The sequence below is a fragment of the Somniosus microcephalus genome, chromosome 2, assembly GCF_052327205.1.
Source record: "Somniosus microcephalus isolate GS21.2 chromosome 2, FLI_Smic_1.0, whole genome shotgun sequence".
In the NCBI taxonomy this organism is placed as follows: Eukaryota; Metazoa; Chordata; class Chondrichthyes; order Squaliformes; family Somniosidae; genus Somniosus; species Somniosus microcephalus.
Window position 1 is genome coordinate 111218767 of NC_140988.1, and position 20503 is coordinate 111239269.

The window sequence follows — 20503 nt, forward strand, 5'->3', positions numbered from 1 at the left end:
GATGGCTTCAGATTTTAAAAGACCAGAAGCAAAGGCAAAATGCTATACAGCACAGCTAAACATTTGCAGTACTGAAACCGGGACAGTCCATTGCTCACCCAGTGCTGGGCGGAATTGCGCTAATATGGAGCGCAATTGACCGGAAGTGAGCTGCCAGTGGGCGGGCTCACGGCCTGGTGCCAGGCCACCTCCTTATCATGCTGGGCTGCTCGGGCTCCTGCAGGCCACCGGGCGGGCTGCTCCCCTTGCCACTCGCTCCCATGGTAACCAGACCTCCAGCTGCTGCCCTCTGGACTCTCGTCTCCCATTGCAACACACCAGACGTCACCTGATGCAAAAAGCCCCGCAGCCATCTTTGTGCGGGACGCCAGAGTCGCTTTTGCTGTCCAGAGCGCGAGTGCCGGAATCGGTGCCTGCACACTGAAGCCCACTCCTGCGGGCCTAAAGAACTGGGTCCTGGGACGCGACTATAAAGAGTGCCTGCGCGCTAGAGCCCACTCCTGCAGGACTGCGCGACTGCGTGGTGTGCGGCACCCTTGAGGTAGCTGCATGGCTGCGCAGCAACAGTGCTCCTGATTGAGATATTGCAAAGTCGGATGCGTCATAAAGCTCCATCCATTTTGTTTCACCAATGTGTCTTAACCCTAAGCTCTCTCTAATTTTCCATTCCCAGCATTAACCAATCATATGTCCTCTCTGAGTGAGATTGCTACGCAGAGCCCTGCAGTAACTTTGGTCGGAGATCGGAGGAATTCCTGGAGAAATGGCACAGAAGGCTGAAAACAGCCGTTTACGCCTTTGCTCTGGGGGTTCCACCGATCTCCTGCTGAAGTTACAGTGGGAGATCAGGACAACACCCACAGCAACTCAGGGCTATTGTGTACATTTATGGTTAGTAGGAACTGACTGAAGTTACACAAATTCAGGTAACATTAGACTTCTGAGCGAAGGCAGTCTTTCATTCCATCAGTCTGGGCTTATTTCAAAGCCAGGTCCTAGCTGCGTGAAAGAACAGCGTTCAACCTCATCCCAGGGTTGCACTGCATTTTAAATTCTGGCACGGAAACAGCACTAGAGTGAACAGAAAAATAATCTTATGCTGCATTTATACTGCAGTTACCAGTCCCAGCTGCAGTATGGGTTCCAGCCGGTACCCTGTTTACATAGCCAGGCTACTGCCTGCTTGGAGCTTTTGTTAGCAGTCTGTGCTACATGAATCTCAAGAGCTCCTCTCTCAGCAGTTCAAATTTAAGTGACCGTCTGCACTCAGTAAACAGTTACATTAACTAACTACAGGTAGATTTTAAAAGTGTCAGGAGGAGCAAGGAACCCCAGAAACTTTTTTAAACTTAAGTTACGCACCAGGCAGGGTCAAACTAAAGTGGTGTGGGATTACTTCCTCCAGGGAGTCCTATTCTACGTCTCTCCATATCGAGTTGGGCCCTGACTTCAGATTTATAGTACAGTTCATCTGGCATAACTTCGGCGGAAAAACAGGAAGGCAGATTATTATCTGAATGGCAATAGATTGGGAGAAGGGGAAGTGCAACGAGACCTGGGTGTCCTTGTGCACCAGTCGCTGAAGGTAAGCATGCAGGTGCAGCAGGCGGTTAAGAAGGCAAATGGTATGTTGGCCTTCGTAGCGAGAGGGTTTGAGTACAGGAACAAGGATGTCTTGCTCCAGTTGTACAGGGCCTTAGTGAGACCACATCTTGAGTATTGTGTGTAGTTTTGGTCGCCTTATCTGAGGAAGGATGTTCTTGCCATGGAAGGAGTTCAGCGAAGATTCACCAGGCTGATACCTGGGATGGCAGGAATGACGTATGAGGAGAGATTGGGTCGATTGGGCTTGTACTCGCTGGAGTTTAGAAGAATGAGAGGGGATCTCACTGAAACTTATAAAATTCTAACAGGACAGGACAGACTAGATGCAGGAAGGATGTTCCCGATGGTCGGGGAGTCCAGAACCAGGGGTCACAGTCTAAGGATAAGAGGTAGGCTATTTAGGACAGAGATGAGGAGGAATTTCTTCACCCAGAGAGTGGTGAACCTGTGGAATTCTCTACCACAGAAGGCAGTAGAGGCCAATTCATTAAATATATTCAAGAAGGAGTTGGATATATTTCTTAAGGCTAAAGGGATCAAGGGATATGAGGAGAAAGCAGGGACCGCGTACTGAATTTGGATGATCAGCCATGATCGCATTGAATGGCGGAGTAGGCTCGAGGGGCCGAATGGCCTACTCCTGCTCCTATCTTCTATGTTTCTATAAGATCAGCAGAAACCCCTGAGAAACTGCATGAATGGGCATTCCTCAGCCAATGTTCCTACATTGAAACAGTGACTGCACTTTAAAAGCACTTCATTGGCTGTAACGCACTTTGCGACGTCCTGAGATTGTGAAAGGCACTACAGGTTGAGCGTCCCAAATCCGGAGTTCCGGAATCCGGGCACCCTGAGGGAGGCTTACCAAAAACCGGAAATAGCGCAACCTGAGCCCAGGCATTTCCGGACTTGGCATATGTTTCTGATGTCCGAAGTCCGGAAATATCGCAACCTGGGTTCGGGTGTTTCCGGACATCAGGAACATGTTCCAAAGTCCGGAAAAACCCAAAAACCGGCTTGGCCTCGGTCCCAAGGTTGCCGGATTCGGGACATTCTACTTGTATATAAATACAACTTCTTTCTTTGGCAGTGGTTTGGAGCACTCCTGTGCAAATTCCACCCCATAGTGTAAATGCATCCATAACAATGTAAATTCTCAATGCCCACTTTTATTTGATAATAATCCTGACTCCATACTATCTCTTTTCCATTTTCCATTTCTACATTAAAAGCTGTGAGGCATAAGTGCTCTCATGAGCAGCAGAAACACGTTAAATTAACAAACGCAATGAAATAAAACCAGGGGAAATAATCCCATTGTCACCTGCCCCTTTTACACTACAGCCAAATACACTCATTTGGGCTTTTCTTTTTTAGTTTCCTCTGAAGAATTATGACAGGTTGTCAAAAATTGTTACATGTTTTCACAGACAACAGGGACATTGCCAGGCATATACAGAGAAATATACTTTCCTATCCTGAACTTGAAGGTTTCTACTCCTGAAGGTGTAAGATTGCAAACTCAACAGTGAATGGGCTTGACTGTTTTGTCTGTTATAATGCACAGGCTCTTCAAAACCATTCTACAACACACAAATATGCTGATGACCTTGGTTATGTGAGGAAATTGTCACAATTCGTAAAAACATCCATCTCTAACCTTTTTCTGTGGATTATCAACAAACATTTTATTGGTATGTAACAGTGCTCTTAGTATACTTTTGTGCTACACCAACTTACAATTAACCTGAATGTAAACCATGGCTTCGTCAGACCCTGCACTGTTTTCCGCTTTCACAGAGACACGGTAGATTCCTGGTTTCTCATATCTGTGTTGAATAGGCTCATCCATCAGTGTGAGGTTGACATAAATGGCCTTAAAACCATCTCCAAGATCCACCTGATATTTTGTGTTTAATGCATCACCCTAACAACAAAACAGAAACAGCGTTACAACAAAAGAGCATAAAGCATTGTTGATTAAAAAGAGATTTACTATGGATTTTATGAGTCAGGCAGGCCTGATCACTCATAAGTCCCAAAGTCCCAGTTAAATAAAGTAGCTGGATCTTACTCATTTACTGTGAGCATACTACACTCCCTGTCCCATTAAATACATCTGCTTGGACTCCCCTGATGGCTTAATGAATAAAGGCACATCCTGATGTAGCACAAAGGCATAGCGACTGGAAGCTTCGGTTACTGATCTCTCTTGAGTTAGCGGATTTTAGCTGGACACTACAATTTGCCATAGCATTCCTGGACTAGGGAGGGGAAGAGTCAGCAAGGGTGCCTGTTCCACAAAAACTATTCAACGACCCCTCCTGAAAACTGTGCAAATGCGGGATGTCAAGCAACAACAGAATCGGGCTCAGTTATGAGGCCGTCCACAGATGAACAGACTGCTGGCACTCTAGGCTCGCATATGAAGAATAGCTACATGAGGCAAGGCATCAGGGGATGTGGATGCCTGTGGAACTGAATCCTATTTAAAGTTAGCATCTTCAGGACAGCAGGGGAGAACATTGAGAAAAAAACAGGTTTATCTGCTCATGGCACAGCTGTTCATTTATTTCTCTCTCCACAGATGTTGCCTGGCCTGCTGAGTTTTTCCAGCATTTTCTGTTGTTCTTTTATACTGATGGTTTCTGGACTATTTATCAAGGAGGGTCTGTGTGGAAACAAGAAATGCTTTGAAGTGATGTCACTGGCAGGCAGTGAGCTGTGTTTCTGCTATTTAATTTGTTGGCTGTCTTCCTAGCTAGACTGAAAACAGCATCAGGCGTGATGCTCCGATTGCAGAAAGGCCCATTGTATAATACGGTGAAATCTGTGCAATGCAAATTCTCCCAAGCCCTGCTAACCCAACTGCCCCACAGTGTTTCTTGGTAAAGATAAAACTGACAATAATTCATAAATGGAATTATAACCCTCCTGCATACAAAGTACATATTGATGGCATTGAAAAGGGTTATGTTTGACATGATTTACATCATACAAACAACAACAGCCTAGTCATTACTGATACCACATACAGAAGTGAGTGTAATGCAAATCATACCAACATTTTTCCATTAAAATTTCAATTGGCGCAAGCTTGGTTTTGAAAAATCTTTAGAAAAAAATATTTATGCACTTATTGTTATGTTGCTGTTTTTTCTCTCTTTGTCTTTTGTGCTTATGAAGTTGATGGTTATTTAATCCTAAGGAAAGGAACACTTTCACACTTGTAGTGCACAGTAAGCATCTAGCATTTACAGGTTAGATCTGGGTAAAACTCCCTCTCCTCTGTCTCCAAGCCCAGGAGAGCTTTCAGAATGCACCAATGTGAAATTTTCTCGCAACTGCTAACTCGGGAGACAATTCAGTCCCAATTATGGAAAAGTTTGTTTTGGGGACACACCCACTAGGGACTGGATTAATTTTGCTCTAAATTTATTTCCTATCAGATCCTTACAAGAACTAGAGTTCATCAGTTTGGATTGGATTCTAACTGAACAGTGAAGCTGAAAGCCCATCATGCAAACCCACTACATCGTTAGACCCTGTCTCCCTACTTGAGTATCAAGGGATGGACCATATTAATGATGTAACAGTGAGATGATGCTTTAAAATGCTTTACACCCAACATTGTCGCTGTGTATAGACATCAAGGAGCATGGATCAGAATAATTGCCACAGGGATCTAATACATGCGTAGAGTTAGGCTGAGGGGAAATTTTTAATTGAATTCTTGATGTCATAGTCTTGATAAGTTTTTGTTTGAAATATATTGATTCTGAATATGCAGGCCTGATATCTCAGTTTAATACACTAATTCTGAACTGCCACTAAATTCATTTAGACAACTCTGATTTCCCTGTTTGAAGTAATCAGACAGCCACAGTCCCACGCTTTGAAGCACTTACTGGATTATAATCACCAGCTGATGAATGGACAGCCCCAATCTGATAATGATAAATTTACAGTAAGCAATTTAACCTAAGGGATTATTTTTGTCCAATCAGGTTTAATTACTTGATACTCATATTCAACCACTGGTATTATAGGATTTTTTTCCCCCACAAAGACAACATTCAAATATGGAAAGTCATTGTTGATCGGAAGTCCAGAGTGAAACGGATGTGCTGTGCTTCAATGATGCCACATTCTCACATGAAGCGCTAATGACTTTCGTATCATTTTCAGCTGTGTACAGTGACAAAGCAAACTAACCATTCAGTGCTAGAATCTTTAGCTCATTCTAGGGCTATTAATAGAATGTTGTGATCATCATAAAATATATATATTTACTGACAGCGACAATCAAAGGTAGCAGCCGTGATCTTATTAACACATGCACTTGATTTTATTCCTGTAATTTACGTCAGAGCTACAGCTGATGCTGAAGGCACTCTGTAATTGATTCTATTTGCTGGCACAAATTGGAAATTTACACTTCCATATGAATATTAATGCACTCATTCCCACACATTTATGCCAGGATTGCAACGCTGGATTCTGTCTGGATTTTCAGGGGAAAATGTCTACAATGAGCACCAGCTACTGAAAAGTTGACTCTGCTCCCCCCCTCCCACTCCCATCCCTCCAATTGGGAAGTTTTGCTCAAACAAAGTTTAATTTCCAGTCTATTGAGGTAGCTGATCTCTGCCAAAGTGACAGTAGGGGCACTGTACTTGGTCTCAGGATTCGTGGGCTAAGGATGGGGGAAAATTCAACCAGGGTTCCCAGTCCTAAACCTAACAATCGTTGCCGGATAGTAAACACGTATGGATATCAGGCATTTCTGTGATATCCATACAGTTCAATAGTTTCCCAACACCCATTGTCCAGTCTCACACATTAAAAATGAGAGGTACCAGAGGGTTGTCAGTGCCCATGGAATCATATGCCAATATGAGTCAAATGTCTTCAAAAAACAAGGGAAGAAAACTGAAGGCGTGGAGATTGGGGGAAAAAGCCAGAAATGGACTAGAAGTCATTAAATTATGGACTGTTTTGCATTTACCATGTTATGGAAATAAATGATTTGCTGAGACTTTATACTTGTATTACAATTTACTTGCCCCCCCCCCGCCCCATTACCACACTTGTATACACACAGGTGTATATTGCATATATATTTTATATATGCCTGTTCTGGAATTTTCTTCACAATGAGGAGCTAGTCACTGTGATTTAGAAGGATGCCAAGCAGAAGTTAGAAAAGGTGACCAAAGGTGTGGCTGAAGAGATAGGTTTTGAGGAGGTTTAATAAGGTGGAGAAGGCATGGCAAGGCAGAGCGATTGAGGAAGAGAGTTCCAGAGAGCCAGGCAGTGATGGTTAAAGGCTCTTTCACCAATGATAGGAAGATGGGGGCAATGTTCAGTGGGCTGGCGTCCGAGGACTGGATGGTGTGAGCTAGAACGGAGAACTGGAAAAGGATGCTGAGGTAGGATGAAGCTAGACCATGGAGGGATTTACAAATGAGGTCTCAGATTTTGAAATAAATTCACTGGAGCATGTGGAGACCAATGGAGGTAACCAAGGATAGGGGACAGGATTTGGACCAGTTGGAGTTTGTGTAAGATGGAGCTCAGCAGGACAGTGAGGAGTGTGCTGGAGAAGCTCAGCCTGAAGGTGAGAAAGACATGGATGAGGGTTTCATTAGTGATGGGAGAAAGGTAGCCAGCTGATATTACAAAAGTGGAAATAGACAATTTTTGAGATTGGTAAGGAAGAGGGGTAAAGCTCAGCTCAGCTCAGGGTCAAACTGGTACACCTGAGTTCTAGTAATTACATACCAAACATCTGGTTATCTCCATGTTTTTCAATTAAACAACATTTTCAAAAATTGGGGAAGAAGTTGTTCATGAACAACTAGCAACAAGACTGAGTGAGTTTTAAAAAGGTATTCAAAAAATTATACAAAATGTATATGCTCCACATCAACTATGATTCAGTCCTTGAGAGCCAACCATTTTCTACATTACAAAGAGATGTGTGTTATAGTGAATGGCCAAAATGCTACATACAATTATCTTTAAAAAGACAAGAGCTGGAGCTTTATATCAAAATCGATAAATCCCAAGGACCGGATAACCTACATCCTAGGGTTTTGAAAGAGGTGGCCATTGGAATAGTGGACGCATTGGTTGTCATCTTCCAAAATTCTATAGATTCTGGAACTGTTCCTGCAGATTAGAGGATAGCAAATGTAACCCCGCTATTTAAGAAAGGAGGGAGAGAGAAAACGGGGAACTGCAGACCTGTTAGCCTCACATCAGTAGTTGGGGAAATGCTGGAATCTATGATAAAGGATGCAATAACTGGGCACTTAGAAACTAATAGTAAGATTGGGCAGAGTCAACATGGATTTATGAAAGGGAAATCCTGTTTGACAAACCTATTGGAGTTCTTTGAGGATCTAACTAGTGGAGTAGACAAAGGGGAACTAGTAGATGTGGTGTATCTGGATTTTCAGAAGGCCTTCGATAAGGTTCCACACAAGAGGTTGGTGAACAAAATTAAGGCACATGGAATTGGGGGTAATATACTAGCATGGATTGAGAATTGGTTAACAGACAGGGAACAAAGATTAGGGATAAACGGGTCTTTTTCAGGATGGCAGGCTGTGACTAGTGGGGTACTGCAAGGATCAGTGCTTGGGCCCCAGCTATTCACAATCTATATCAATAATTTGGATGAGGGGACTAAAAGTAACATTTCCAAATTTGCTGATGATACAAAGCTAGGTGGCAGTGTCAGTTGCGAAGAGGATGTGAAGAGGCTTCAAGGGGATCTCGACAGGCTCAGTGAGTGGGCGAGAACATGACAGATGGAATATAATGTGGATAAATGTGAAGTTATCCATTTTGGTAGAAAAAACAGAAAGGCAGAGTATTTCCTAAATGGTGAAAGATTGGGGAATGCAGATGCTCAGAGGGACCTGGGTGTCCTTGTACATGAGTCACTGAAAGTGAATGTGCAGGTGCAGCATGCCATTAGGAAGGCAAATGGTATGCTGGCCTTCATTACAAGAGGATTTGAGTACAGGAGTAAAGAAGTCTTACTCCAATTATATAGGGCCTTGGTGAGACCACACCTGGAGTACTGTGTACAATTTTGGTCTCCTTACCTAAGGAAGGATATACTTGCCATAGAGGGACTGCAACAAAGGTTCACGAGATTGATTCCTGGGATGGTGGGACTGTCGTATGAGAAGAGATTGAGTAAACTAGGCCTGTATTCTCTTGAATTCAGAATTCAGAAGAATGAGAGGGGATCTCATTGAAGCCTACAAAATTATTACAGGGCTTGATAGGATGTATGCTGGGAGAATGTTTCCCTTGGCTGGGAGTCTAGAACCAGGGGCCACAGCCTCAAGATAAAGGGTAGGCCATTCAGGACAGAGATGAGAAGACATTTCTTCACATAGAGGGTGGTGAATCTTTGGAATTCTCTACCCCAGACGGCTGTGGAGGCTCAGTCATTGGGTATATTCAAAACAGAAGTCGATAGATTTCTGACTAGTAAGGGCATCAAGGGATATGGCGATAGGGCCGGTGAATGGAGTTGAGGCAGAAGATTAGCCATGATCTCATTGAATGGCGGAGCAGGCTCGAAGGGCCGAATGGCCTACTCCTGTTCCTATTTCTTATGTTCTTATCAAGGGTGGAGCATGCACAGTAACTGGACTGCCAGGACCTGTTAGTCTTAGATCAGAATCTTCATAAACTACATTTTTATAGGTATTATTTTAGTGTTGTTTCAGCCTCAGTTCATTTACAGCTAGTTAGTCTGATTTTTTTAAAAGCAGTATTACATAATTGAAGCTCCCTGATGGCTTGCTGGGTAAATGTACTGGAAGGTGTGGCACTGTGCCATGCAGAATAAGAAGGCTCCTGAGCCAATCTCTGTTCTGTGATGAACTAGCCAATCTCAGTGAGAGTAGGGGCTGTCAGGGGACAATAGGACTGGTGTTGACTATGGTGCCTCCAACAATGAATAGTCTGCTGACAGCGAATGTCTTGTCTCACACACAAAGAATAGACAACTCGGTGAGATGCTCGAGGGCCACTGCCTGTTGAAGCGTACCCCAGCATAAAACACTGCTTCAGCAAGGGTGGGGAGTGGGAGAGACAATTGCAAGGAAAATATTTTTTAAAGGGTAAGTTGTTTGTGTTGTAACAAATGGCTGGCATGTGCTTCAATGAAAATATTCCATGAACTAAGCTTCCAAAATGGAAATTATCACAGAACATTTGCATTAACCCTGGATCAGGAATAAGAATGTAATTGTTATAGCTGGACCAGAAATTGCACACACAATGTGGCCACCTGGATGTGATCTGACATATTGGCCCAGAAATTCGGGTCTCCACGGGTGAGTACGCACGGGGTACTCACCCGTAAGCCCAATGGAAGTGTCGGTTTCCTGCATGCACTGCGCATGCGCGGGAAACCGAAACTTCCGTTCCCCTGAACGAAGGGGTTCAGAGTTCATACGTGTGCGCAGGAGAGGCTGCGTGTGTGCATCAAACTTACGTTTTTTTTGCGGGTTTTCCCGGGAGGGTAAGTCTCCAGAAGTTACACATATAAAAAGCAGACGCAAGGCCTGCTTTTTAAAAGGTAAGTGGTTAATTAATTAAATTAAAACATTTTTTCCACAGGTTTATTATTTTTAAATACTTTAAAGAAAGGTAAGTTTATTTTTAGCCCCGTTAGAAAATAAAATTATTTTTTTCAAAAATTTAAATTATTGTTTAAAATAGTTATTTCATGTAATGTATAGTTTATTTTAAAAATGTGATTAAAAAAAAAATTATTTGAAGATTTAGTGATGTTTTGGGGCTTATAGTATTTATAAGTTTGACAGCCCTTCCTGTCAAACTTATGAATGAAGCATTCCCTGCTCTGATTGGCTCCCCATGGCCCACGTGATCCCAGGGGACGCATTGAACTAACTGCGCCCCTGGGATATGCAAGCACTGCGCGTCGGCAGTTGGAGCAGGCCCAGGATCAGAATTCCACGGGGGCCCACAGCTCAACGGCCGGCGCGCTAGGTAAGTGCAGGATGGGGCCTTACACCCACGAGAAGTTCTCGACCTGAATTTCTGGGCCATTATCATTCTATGCTCAATCAGCAAAGTACTGATCTTAAGTCAGTGTATAAGTAAGGGCTCAATTAAATAATGATTGGTGATGTGTCTCTGCTGTGCAACCATGGAGGCAGTTTTTTTTTATAACTGTTCTATCAGCTTTCTCCGTCAATCTTTCCTCCCTTACCTCCCTCTCTCTTGAAGGTACTGACTCCTCACCAGTCTGCAGTTTCAGTACCTCGTTCAAGTAGTCATTATTCACGTGTGAGCTTGCCAGTGAGTGTCAGCAAGCTATTCGACTGTAGAGCCCAATCCTGTCCTCACCCGACCCCCACATACAAAGTGCACTTCCAGCAGAAATTGCTGAATAGCGATCAGGAATAGATACTCTGGCCAATTCTTTCTCTCCTATCTCAGGGACTCTGAGGCGCCTTTCAGCTGCGATTGGCTAACTCGGAACAAACTGGGAATTAGGCCTGGGACTATATGGATCAGCTACTCACTGGATAAGCTCAATGGGCCCATAGGCAGAATTGCTCAGGATTTCTGACCATCATTACAGCACCAGTTCTTGCAGAAGATGGGGGTGGGAGAAATCACCTTACCCACTCACAATAAAATAAACTGTGTGAATTACATCACAGGCCATATATTTACCACAGTTGGGACAAAATTACAAGCATAGAGGATTATTAACCTCAATTGTCCCTGTCTCTGTTTATGTTTCAGACCAATTTAGGGTAATGAAAACAGATTTGACTTATTTGACCTACCTTTAGGAAAGGCTGCACGAGTGTCTATGTGTGTGTGTGTTTTTGTGTGTGTATCAGTGGGCATGCACATCCATGAGCTGGCATAAAAACAGAGCAACAACTATACATGTCTTGACAATTTCACCCTGCTGGTTGCTGAGAACAGAGAAATATTGAAGAAATGATACTGGACATCAATGGCCAAGTGACACATTTCCCATAACCTAGTACATGCTCTAGGGAGATGTGGAAATGAAGAATCATCGGCAAACACTGGTTTGATAGAATTTGATAGGTTCCTGTTACCTGATTCTGCGATACCAAGAATGTAACATCATCACCAGGGTTGACTGCTAGCCTTTCTCCTTTTGTGACTATACACAGCCCTTTAGGAGCCATTAGCGGGCATCGGTGCTGCATAGAGCCTTGTTGTTTGTCCACACCGCCCTTACAGACATTCAGTGCCACCTTCCTGTAACTGTTCAACACAGACATAGCTTTAGCATCCAGACCAGCTTATACAGATACACAAACCTTATATATTATATGTACAGAGAGAGAGAGAGTGTGAGAGGGGAAATGTTTCTTGGCACACTGCAGATTCTACGCAATATATTTAGGTTTGTATCTTTCTTCCTTCCGCCATCAGTGTTGGGTGGAAATTATTCTGAGATGTTTCCCAGTCTGGAGCGAAAAACACTAATCAAATGACTCTAAAACAGCAGCATTGGGAGGCTGCAAGATTACCAATTTCACAACCAGTCACAAGACTGAATGAAAACAAGCCGTCAGCAGGCTGATCAACACCTCATCTGTCACATATTTATTGCAGAAACACTTCAGAAAGAAGCACTTCTGTCATATCCTTGGCTCCTGTGCCACGGAGTCTACCCGTTTTATACTTCAAACCAGATTTCAGAGCATCAGAACAGATAAACAGCTCCACAAACACAAGGCCCAAGATGAAGGTAACCCACGTTGCCTGCCAAAGTGTTTGCTGTCATGGCACTGCTGCCTCCAAAGGTACCAGCAAAAATCACCTCATCAGGATGTGGGTGCCTCCGAGTCAAGTATTTAAAATATCTTTTGTGCTCTTTGCTGTATTAGAACTACTGTATCTTTCATTACTAATATAGAGATGGAAACATAAGCTGATGGCCATTTCTGAGCCTTACACACTCTGTTTCCTTATAATGCTGCTACTGAACTGGGACAGGTTAGTGCAGTGCTACAGTTTACATAGGATGTTCACCTGCTATTAGTTAAACACAACACCGAGGTAATGGGCAACAGGGATCAGCAGTCCCCTCCACTTGACCTGTCTTGAAGACCCAGAATACAGAGTCAAGAAAACTATGGAGAAAAGCAGAAAACTCAAGTTTTCACATTTGAGGTCTTGGGGTGGTAGGGGACACCTCACAGAACTGTAGAATGCAACAGCATTGAAATGGGCCATTCGCCCATCACATCTGCTATGGTGTTTTACTCCATGTGAGTCACCTTGTCTAATCCCTCTCGTGCTCGGCTCCCATACCCTTTTAATATTCATCTTTTTCAAGTAACTATGTAATGCCCTTTTAAAGAATTCATGGAATATGCTTCAATAATGGTTTGTGGCAGAGAATTCCACATTCTAACCACCTTCTGCATAAATCATTTTTTTCTAACCTTCCTTTTGTGATTTGTGTCTGCCCTTCTGTTACCATCTCACAAACCAGTGGAAACAATCTATCACTTTTCATCTTATTCACCCGTCATAATCTTGAAGACCTTTATTTGATCGCATAGTAACTTTTGCAAAGCTCTAACTTCTCAAGTCTCACTTATAATTGCAACCCTTCATCACTGGTAACATTTGCCTGCACCTTTTCCACTGCTTTTACAACTTTCCCAAATTGGTGTGCCCATAACTGTACATAATGCATGTACTGCAGTCTTGTATAAGTTCAACATTATTTCATTGCTTTTTTTTTTACGTGTCTAAACTCCATTTGCCATTTCTGTGCCCCTGATTAACTCCTGCTTCCACATGCGCTTTAATAATTTAATGTAATTCATGCTGAAACACATGTACAGAGTATAATTTATCCTGAGTTCTCTACTGGCATCCTGGTCACTGGGTAGTGAGGCAAACCATCTCAGCAGCTCAGCAGCGTGAGGCCCAGGGGATTTTAATTCCCAGGCCTCACCTGCATGCCTCCAGATAGCTTTCCGCCCAAAAACTGTCGGGAAGCGGAAACTGGCTGGCGGGCAGCAGCACAATGTTGGGCGCCAGGGTGCTCCCTCCATGATCTGAAGGAATAGTCCCCATAAATCAGGGAAGTCAATCGGTAGGGGGAGGGAGCATGGACCAGGGAAGGTCTAAACTATTCCTGTGGGGCCGGAGGAGCACTCCTGCTTCCCCTGGTCCCACACAAAAAAAGTCAAAAAAAGTAAAAAGATTTACCTATTTGAGTCTCTTCTGGCCCCAACTCCTCTTCCCGCTAGGCGGACCTAGCAGGAAAACTACAACTGCTTCCCTGTCAGGCCCACAGTTATCAGAACCGGATCGGCATATTTAAAGAAGGCGTCCCTCTCACCTGCTCATAAGAGCAGGTTAAAATTGTAGCCTGCACGATCGATGTGGGACATTGGTGGGTGAGCGGGCAGAGGTAAAACAGCCTCTTATGTTTTCGTCTGATTGAATAGTCAGCTCTTTTTAGTCAATGGAAAGAAGAAAGACAGTAGAGAAGGTGAGAAGCAATGATCTATGAGATACCAGTACTTTGAAGTTTCCTCATTTATGTCAATATATGTTCAAGATATAGAACTTGCACTGGCAGATTATCACTTTACTTTTAGTGCTGGCACCATGGAAATCTTGGCATGATACCAGAGCAGAAGTGCAGTGTAACAATATTACTGGTACCACTGAAAAGGACACCATTGCTCCCAATAAAATAAGAAAAAAAATTGTAATCCAAAAGTAATTCATTCAGAATGCTAATTTTATCACATTTTATTTAAAGGAATGGTGTCCTATTAGAATACATTCCTCGTGTGATCTATTTTATTCTTTGCACTTCTGCCACAGAGCTCTGTACAACACCCACAATTAAAAAGTGGATACAATAATGTGAGGGTAAATTTTCACTTTCACCTTCTAGCGAAAGGGATTGCCCGCCCATTGTTAAACCTGCTCGATTTACATCAAATTGATTTATAAGGAATGAAAATTAGGCGAGTTCTATAATGGGCGAATGATCAGTTCTGCCAGATTATGTCGGCCGTGGCTCAGTGGTAGCTCTCTCGGCTCTGCATCAGAAGGTTGTGTATTTAAGTCGCACTCCAGAGACTTGAGCACATAATCCAGACTGACACTCCAGTATAGTATTGAGGGAGTGTTGCACTGTTGGAGGGACCACCTTTCAGATAAGACGCTAAACTGAGGCCCTGTCTGCCCTCTCAGGTGGACACAAAAGATCCCATGACACTATTTGAAGAAGAACAGGGGCGTTCTCCTCAACCAACATCACTAAAACAGTATATCTGGTCATTATCACGTTGCTGATTGTGGAACCTTGATGAGCGCGAATTGGCTGCCACATTTCCTACATTACAACAGTGGCTACATTTCAAAAGTACTTCATTGGTTGTAAAGCGCTTTGGGACGTCCTGAGATCATCCTGAGTTCTTTACTGTCTAGGTAGTGAAGATGAAATTTTATACCATGAGGTTCACAAGAGAAGGTGGCCCTTCATCTCAATACATCCATGTATGTACTTCATTGACATGGGGAAGAGAGACAAGGAGGAGGAGACTGCTGCTCATGGTAAAAAAAAAACATTCCTAGCATTAGAAGAATGCAGTTATGAACATGTCCCATGACATGGTACACACAGACCAATGAAAGGATGGGATGGAGGGGGCAGAGGTTATGAAGTATCAGCTTCTTTTCTTTTCTGACATGTGAAGTACCTACCCAGAGCTTCTGGTGTACGTCTGTCCCAATTTACAGTCCTCAGAAGGTGAATCTGCATTGTACCAAAATGCTGGGACACATCTGCCATTAGTTTGCTGTTCAAATCCATAGTCACTGCAAAAAATACAACAATGATCAAATGAAGACTAAACAGATAAAAGTATTCAAGCAACACAGGGTAGATTTTCAACTTGCCATCTGGGTGTAAAACTAGTGCTGTGGATCAGACCCCCATTATAGAAAGCACCCAATTTTCATTTCCAATAAGAGGTGGCTGATCTGTGCCAGGTTCACATCCAGGAGGCAAGTTGAAAATCTACCCTACAGATTCTAAATAACTTGCACATTAAGAAACTCTACTAAGCTGGGTTATATATAGAGGGGTAGAAATTCCTCATTAAGGCTCAAAATTGTTGTAAATAGGTCTTTGACTGGCATCCACGACCTTCTCCTTGACAGTGCTGCTCACCCATTTGAAATGGGGGCAGCACTATGTGGATGGCCTGACCTGTGGGAATAGGCTTCTTAAATGTGAGTATCACTTTTTAATTTTTGATTGGCAAGTTTGTTTTTACTTAGTATGTAATCATATATGGATCATTACTGCTGTATTACATTTTGTTGGTGTTTAAGTCAGAGATTTTGCATCAAAGACTTTAATATTAAGATTTTATATAAATATATATATTATTATGCTGGGTACACTGTGTGGTTGATGCATACTAATGCCTACACTGAAGGGACAATTGGGACACAATCACTGTACGTTTACCTGGTACACTGTTGATTAGCAGTTAACATGGGGTTGACATAATAGTTGAAACTATTGGCCCATAAATTCCGTTCCCTATGGGTGTGTACGCGCTGTGTACTCACCCGTAGGGCCAACGGAAGTGCTGGTTTTAGGCATGCACTGCGCATGCGCTGGAAACCGGAACTTCCGTTCTTTGAAGAAAGGGCTTCACAGGTCAAACGCCTGCGCCGGATAGGCAGCGCGTGCTGGCTGAAACTTCCGTTTTTTTCCACAGTTGCTTCAGTCCAGGTAAGTCTGAAACAGCTGTGCCTGGAAAAGCAGGCGCAAGGCCTGCTTTTACCAGACTAAGAGGTGAAGTAAAAAAAAAAATTTTTCCACTGATTTATCATTTTAAAATACTTTAAAGAAAGGTAAGTTTATTTTTAGCCCCGTTAAAAACTTTAATTATTTTTTTCAAAAATTTAAATTTTTGTTTAAAATAGTTAATTTATGTAATTTATAGTCCTTTTAAAAATGTGATTTAAAAAAAAAATTATTTGAAGTTTTACTTATGTTTTGGGGCTGATCTCTATTCATAGATTTGACAGGTCTTCCTGTCAAATCTCTGAATGTAGATTCCCTGCTCTGATTGGCTCCCCATGGCCCACGTGATCCCAGGGACGCTGCGAACTACATGCACCCCTGGGATACGTGTGCCCTGCACAACGGCAGTTTGAAGAGGCACAGCAACGGAATTCTGCGCCTCCTGGGAGCCCTCCGGTCCAGACGGAGGTTTTTCCAAATCGCAGCCCTCCGCCCGTGGAAGGGCTGCGAATGGAATTTCTGGGCCATTATGTACAAAGTGCTTTACTCTGCAGAGGCCTTGAAGCTCCACTAAGTCAACGGAGCTTACTATATTGCGTATACATGTTCTGTAACTCCATGAAAAATGTTCTGCCCTTGATTACACACAATCTGAAGCACATTGCAAGACAGTAACACACTGAGGAATTGACAGGATGTCACTCAACATAAATACTCAATTTAGCAATGTCAGGGTAGATTTTACAAATTAGTGCTCTCAATGCAAAAAATAATACTCCCACATCCAAATTCCTGCTGCAGGAGTCCTCTGCACCAGGAAATTTACTGTTATCTCAACACTAAGCGGGATTAGTGGCTTCAAATGCACCTCAGTCTGTGTATTAATCTATTTAATATTTACAAAGCATTTTCTGTTTTAATTCTATTGCTGGTCGGTGTCAGGTGGCAGACAGTGAAATACAGTAGGTTCCGGGATCAACTCACATGATTTGACAAGCAGTACTTTTGGGATTTATTTAATAGAATGATACAGAGGAATATTGCTGTTCCTATATGTTATAACTAAGAGCTAAACCACATAAACCCTATTCCCCTGATGGCTTTTTCAGTAAATACATGAGCCAGTGTCAGATGAGCTTCATATAACAAAAAGTTCAATGGTTCAACTTTTGATCTGGGCTGAGTTAGCTGACCTCAGCCAGGACAGGATTTGGGGCATTGTAAATGGGTTAAGGAAGAGGGAGTAAAAAAAAAAATCAATCAGGGTCAAGAAATTTGGAGGAAAATCCACACAAGAAATTGTGACAAAAAGTAAAATACTGCAGATGCCAGAAGTCTGAAAATAAAAAACTGAAAAAGCTGGAAATACTCAGCAGGTCAGGCAGCATCTGTGGAAAAACAGTATTCAGTGTTTTAGGCCTTTGGCCCTTCCTCAAGACTAGAAATCGTTAGTTTGTGTTTGTCACATCTTTATATTAACATATCTCACACAGGATGGTATTCACATAGAAAGCATGAACCAAATAGGGCAAGCATTGCAATGATTTTTAATTATTTAAACTCTAATCATATATCAAGCAATTTCTAATCTTGTTATTTGTAATTCTAATGTATCATACAGACCCTGGTTAAACTGTCAAAGGAACATGTAATTACCACTCAAAATCAAACTCTGTGCACTGGCAAGGCTTCGATGTGAGAGCCGATGTGAAGTTCTTTCCTTTAATACACCATGAGGATATTTTCCGCTTGCGGAATTGTCTCTCCTCTCCCATGATACAATGCTCATCCTAAACAGAAACATATTGATGATCAGTATATACAGATTAGTACATTATAGAATCATAGAATGATACAGCACAGAAGGAGGCCATTCGGCTCATTGTGCCTGTGTCGGCTCTTTGGTAGAGCTATCCAATTAGACCCACTCCCCTGTACATTCTTTCCCTTCAAGTATTTATCCAATTGTCTTTTGAAAGTTATTATTGAATCTGCTTCCAGCACCCTTTTAGGCAGTGCATTCCAGATCACAACAACTCACTGTTGGATTGAAAAAAATCACACAGAATATACACCAAAACTATGAGATAAAATGGTGCCTAATGAAATGGGACTTCCAAGTAAACTGTGGCCTTGCCTATTATGTGCCATATTGACCTGGATTTTCCTCTTGGGGAGGGGATGGAGAATTCCCTGTGTACTTTGTGTAGTGAAATCGTAAACCTGTGTCACACACAGCACACAGAGGGAATCTTTCCACTTGGTGGTAACTCAAATAATGTCACTGCATATTTTTTTTGTGCGCCACTGTATCTGTAGGCCGGTGCTACTTAACGGTTTCCCCCTCACCCCACCTCTATGCCAGTATTAAGGAGCTACATAAAGGCTCAGGTTAGGGGATCGGACAGGGTAAAACAAAGCTCAGCAGATTTGAGGAACAACTGTGCCAAGCATTCCAGTTACAGCTTATAATGATATCAGAATCTATCAACACTACAAGAAGCTTCTACCAATTTATAGGGCTGATACTGAGGCCTGTCTGAAGGCACTTGAAAGCAAAAGTAGCCTTCTGAAGTTAGACTCCTGTGAGCATGCTGCAGGCTAAAATTCCAAATGAGGAACCCACAACTGTGAAAAATGTAGGAGAGGCATGGTTTGCGATCACCGGATTTGTAAGAATACATTTTTAATAGTGACATTTCCTTTATTTAATTTTATATTATTTACAGGGCAGGTATCTCTGCATAATGTGCAATCGGTACTGCGCCAAGCCTGACGCTGACAGTTGTTCTTATTGTAATGTTGCGTGTCTGATCTAAAGGAGATGAGAGTCCATAGACTGCTTTGCCTGGGACTGAAAAGAGCAAATGGCTGCTGCCAGAATGTGCAGCACACAAGTGTCTGGCAGTGCAAGTGCGAGGAGGAAAGCAATGGCTACAGCTTTTCCCTACATGTGGCTATACATGTCAGCCCTGCTTGGTCAGAGGTGGCATCAGCACATACATTTTATCAATCATTGACTACTTTTGAAATCAGTCAAGTCTAGAGTTTTTTTTAACTGGGCTTTACAAAAATTGCTAAAATGTAAACCAGACTTTTAAAAATCTGGGAGTGGAGTTTCCGCTTTAGGCACGATCGTCAATCCGGGAGCAAATTGCGCTCAAAATTGTGCTAGTTTTCAGAAGTGTTTTTTTTTGCTCAAGTTGCTGCTCAAACTGATTTGCATATCAGTGAACGTAAAATCTTCCGTGAACCAGCAAAATCGGGCAGCGTTTTAGAACGTGATTTAAAAAAATTCTGTTAAAAAATATTCTGTGATATACATGAGTGGTTTTATTAATACAGCTGAAAATAGGTTTATCACAAAAAATAAACATTTTTAGTCAGAGTGCCCAGTCCACCACCTGTGAGTGACTTGATTTTAAATAACTGAAAATAACTTTAAAAAACTATACAGAAACATTTTCTAGTTACATTGGTGTATACTAGTCAGTTCTTTAGTAAGTCTCTTTTATATATTTAAAAGCTTTTTAAAGATGCCTATTAGTGCCCTGGCACCCAAAAAAGAAAGCTTAATTATAAGAGGCTCCTCGAAGGTCCGCAAGTGGGCGCAACTGGTGGAAACTGGCCATGGTGATGAATTCGGAGCAGTGGCCAGTTTGTTGGGCGGGGCGGGCTTCCACCACAGTGTCTTTTTAAACCAGTGCAAAAGATTGAGGAAACTCAATGTAATTTGCACTTGAAATTCACCTTTTGCGCTGATTTGGCCGATTTTGTGCGAAATTTTTAAAAAGAGTTGATTTTTCATTAGCTTCATGATAAGGAGGCATTATTATTAATTATTTAGGTTAGTAAGATGGCTAATGATATTCATCGGCACACAGTAAATCTCAGAACTCAATCCACCGTCCCACCACGTGCCACACTCACATCTGGGTTTGGGTGCAGCAAAAGTTGTAACCTCTAATGACTAATAGAAAAGATTCATAGATTATCGTTTTCAGTTAATTACTAGGTTATTCAGTATGTTTTATATATTAATTTAGA

The 20503-nt window shown here is 42.4% G+C and overlaps 1 protein-coding gene across 1 annotated transcript in view; it reads right to left on the bottom strand.

Annotated features, from left to right (window-relative positions):
• The window catches only part of sorcs2 (sortilin-related VPS10 domain containing receptor 2), an 879651-nt gene that overhangs the window by 67685 nt on the left and 791463 nt on the right, over positions 1-20503 (bottom strand). The window contains exons 15-18 of the mRNA XM_085964704.1: positions 18113-18246; positions 15400-15513; positions 11745-11916; positions 3346-3532 (exon numbers count right to left, since the gene is read on the bottom strand). Coding sequence (XP_085820830.1) covers positions 3346-3532; positions 11745-11916; positions 15400-15513; positions 18113-18246 — 607 coding nt within the window. The remainder of the gene's footprint in view (positions 1-3345; positions 3533-11744; positions 11917-15399; positions 15514-18112; positions 18247-20503) is intronic.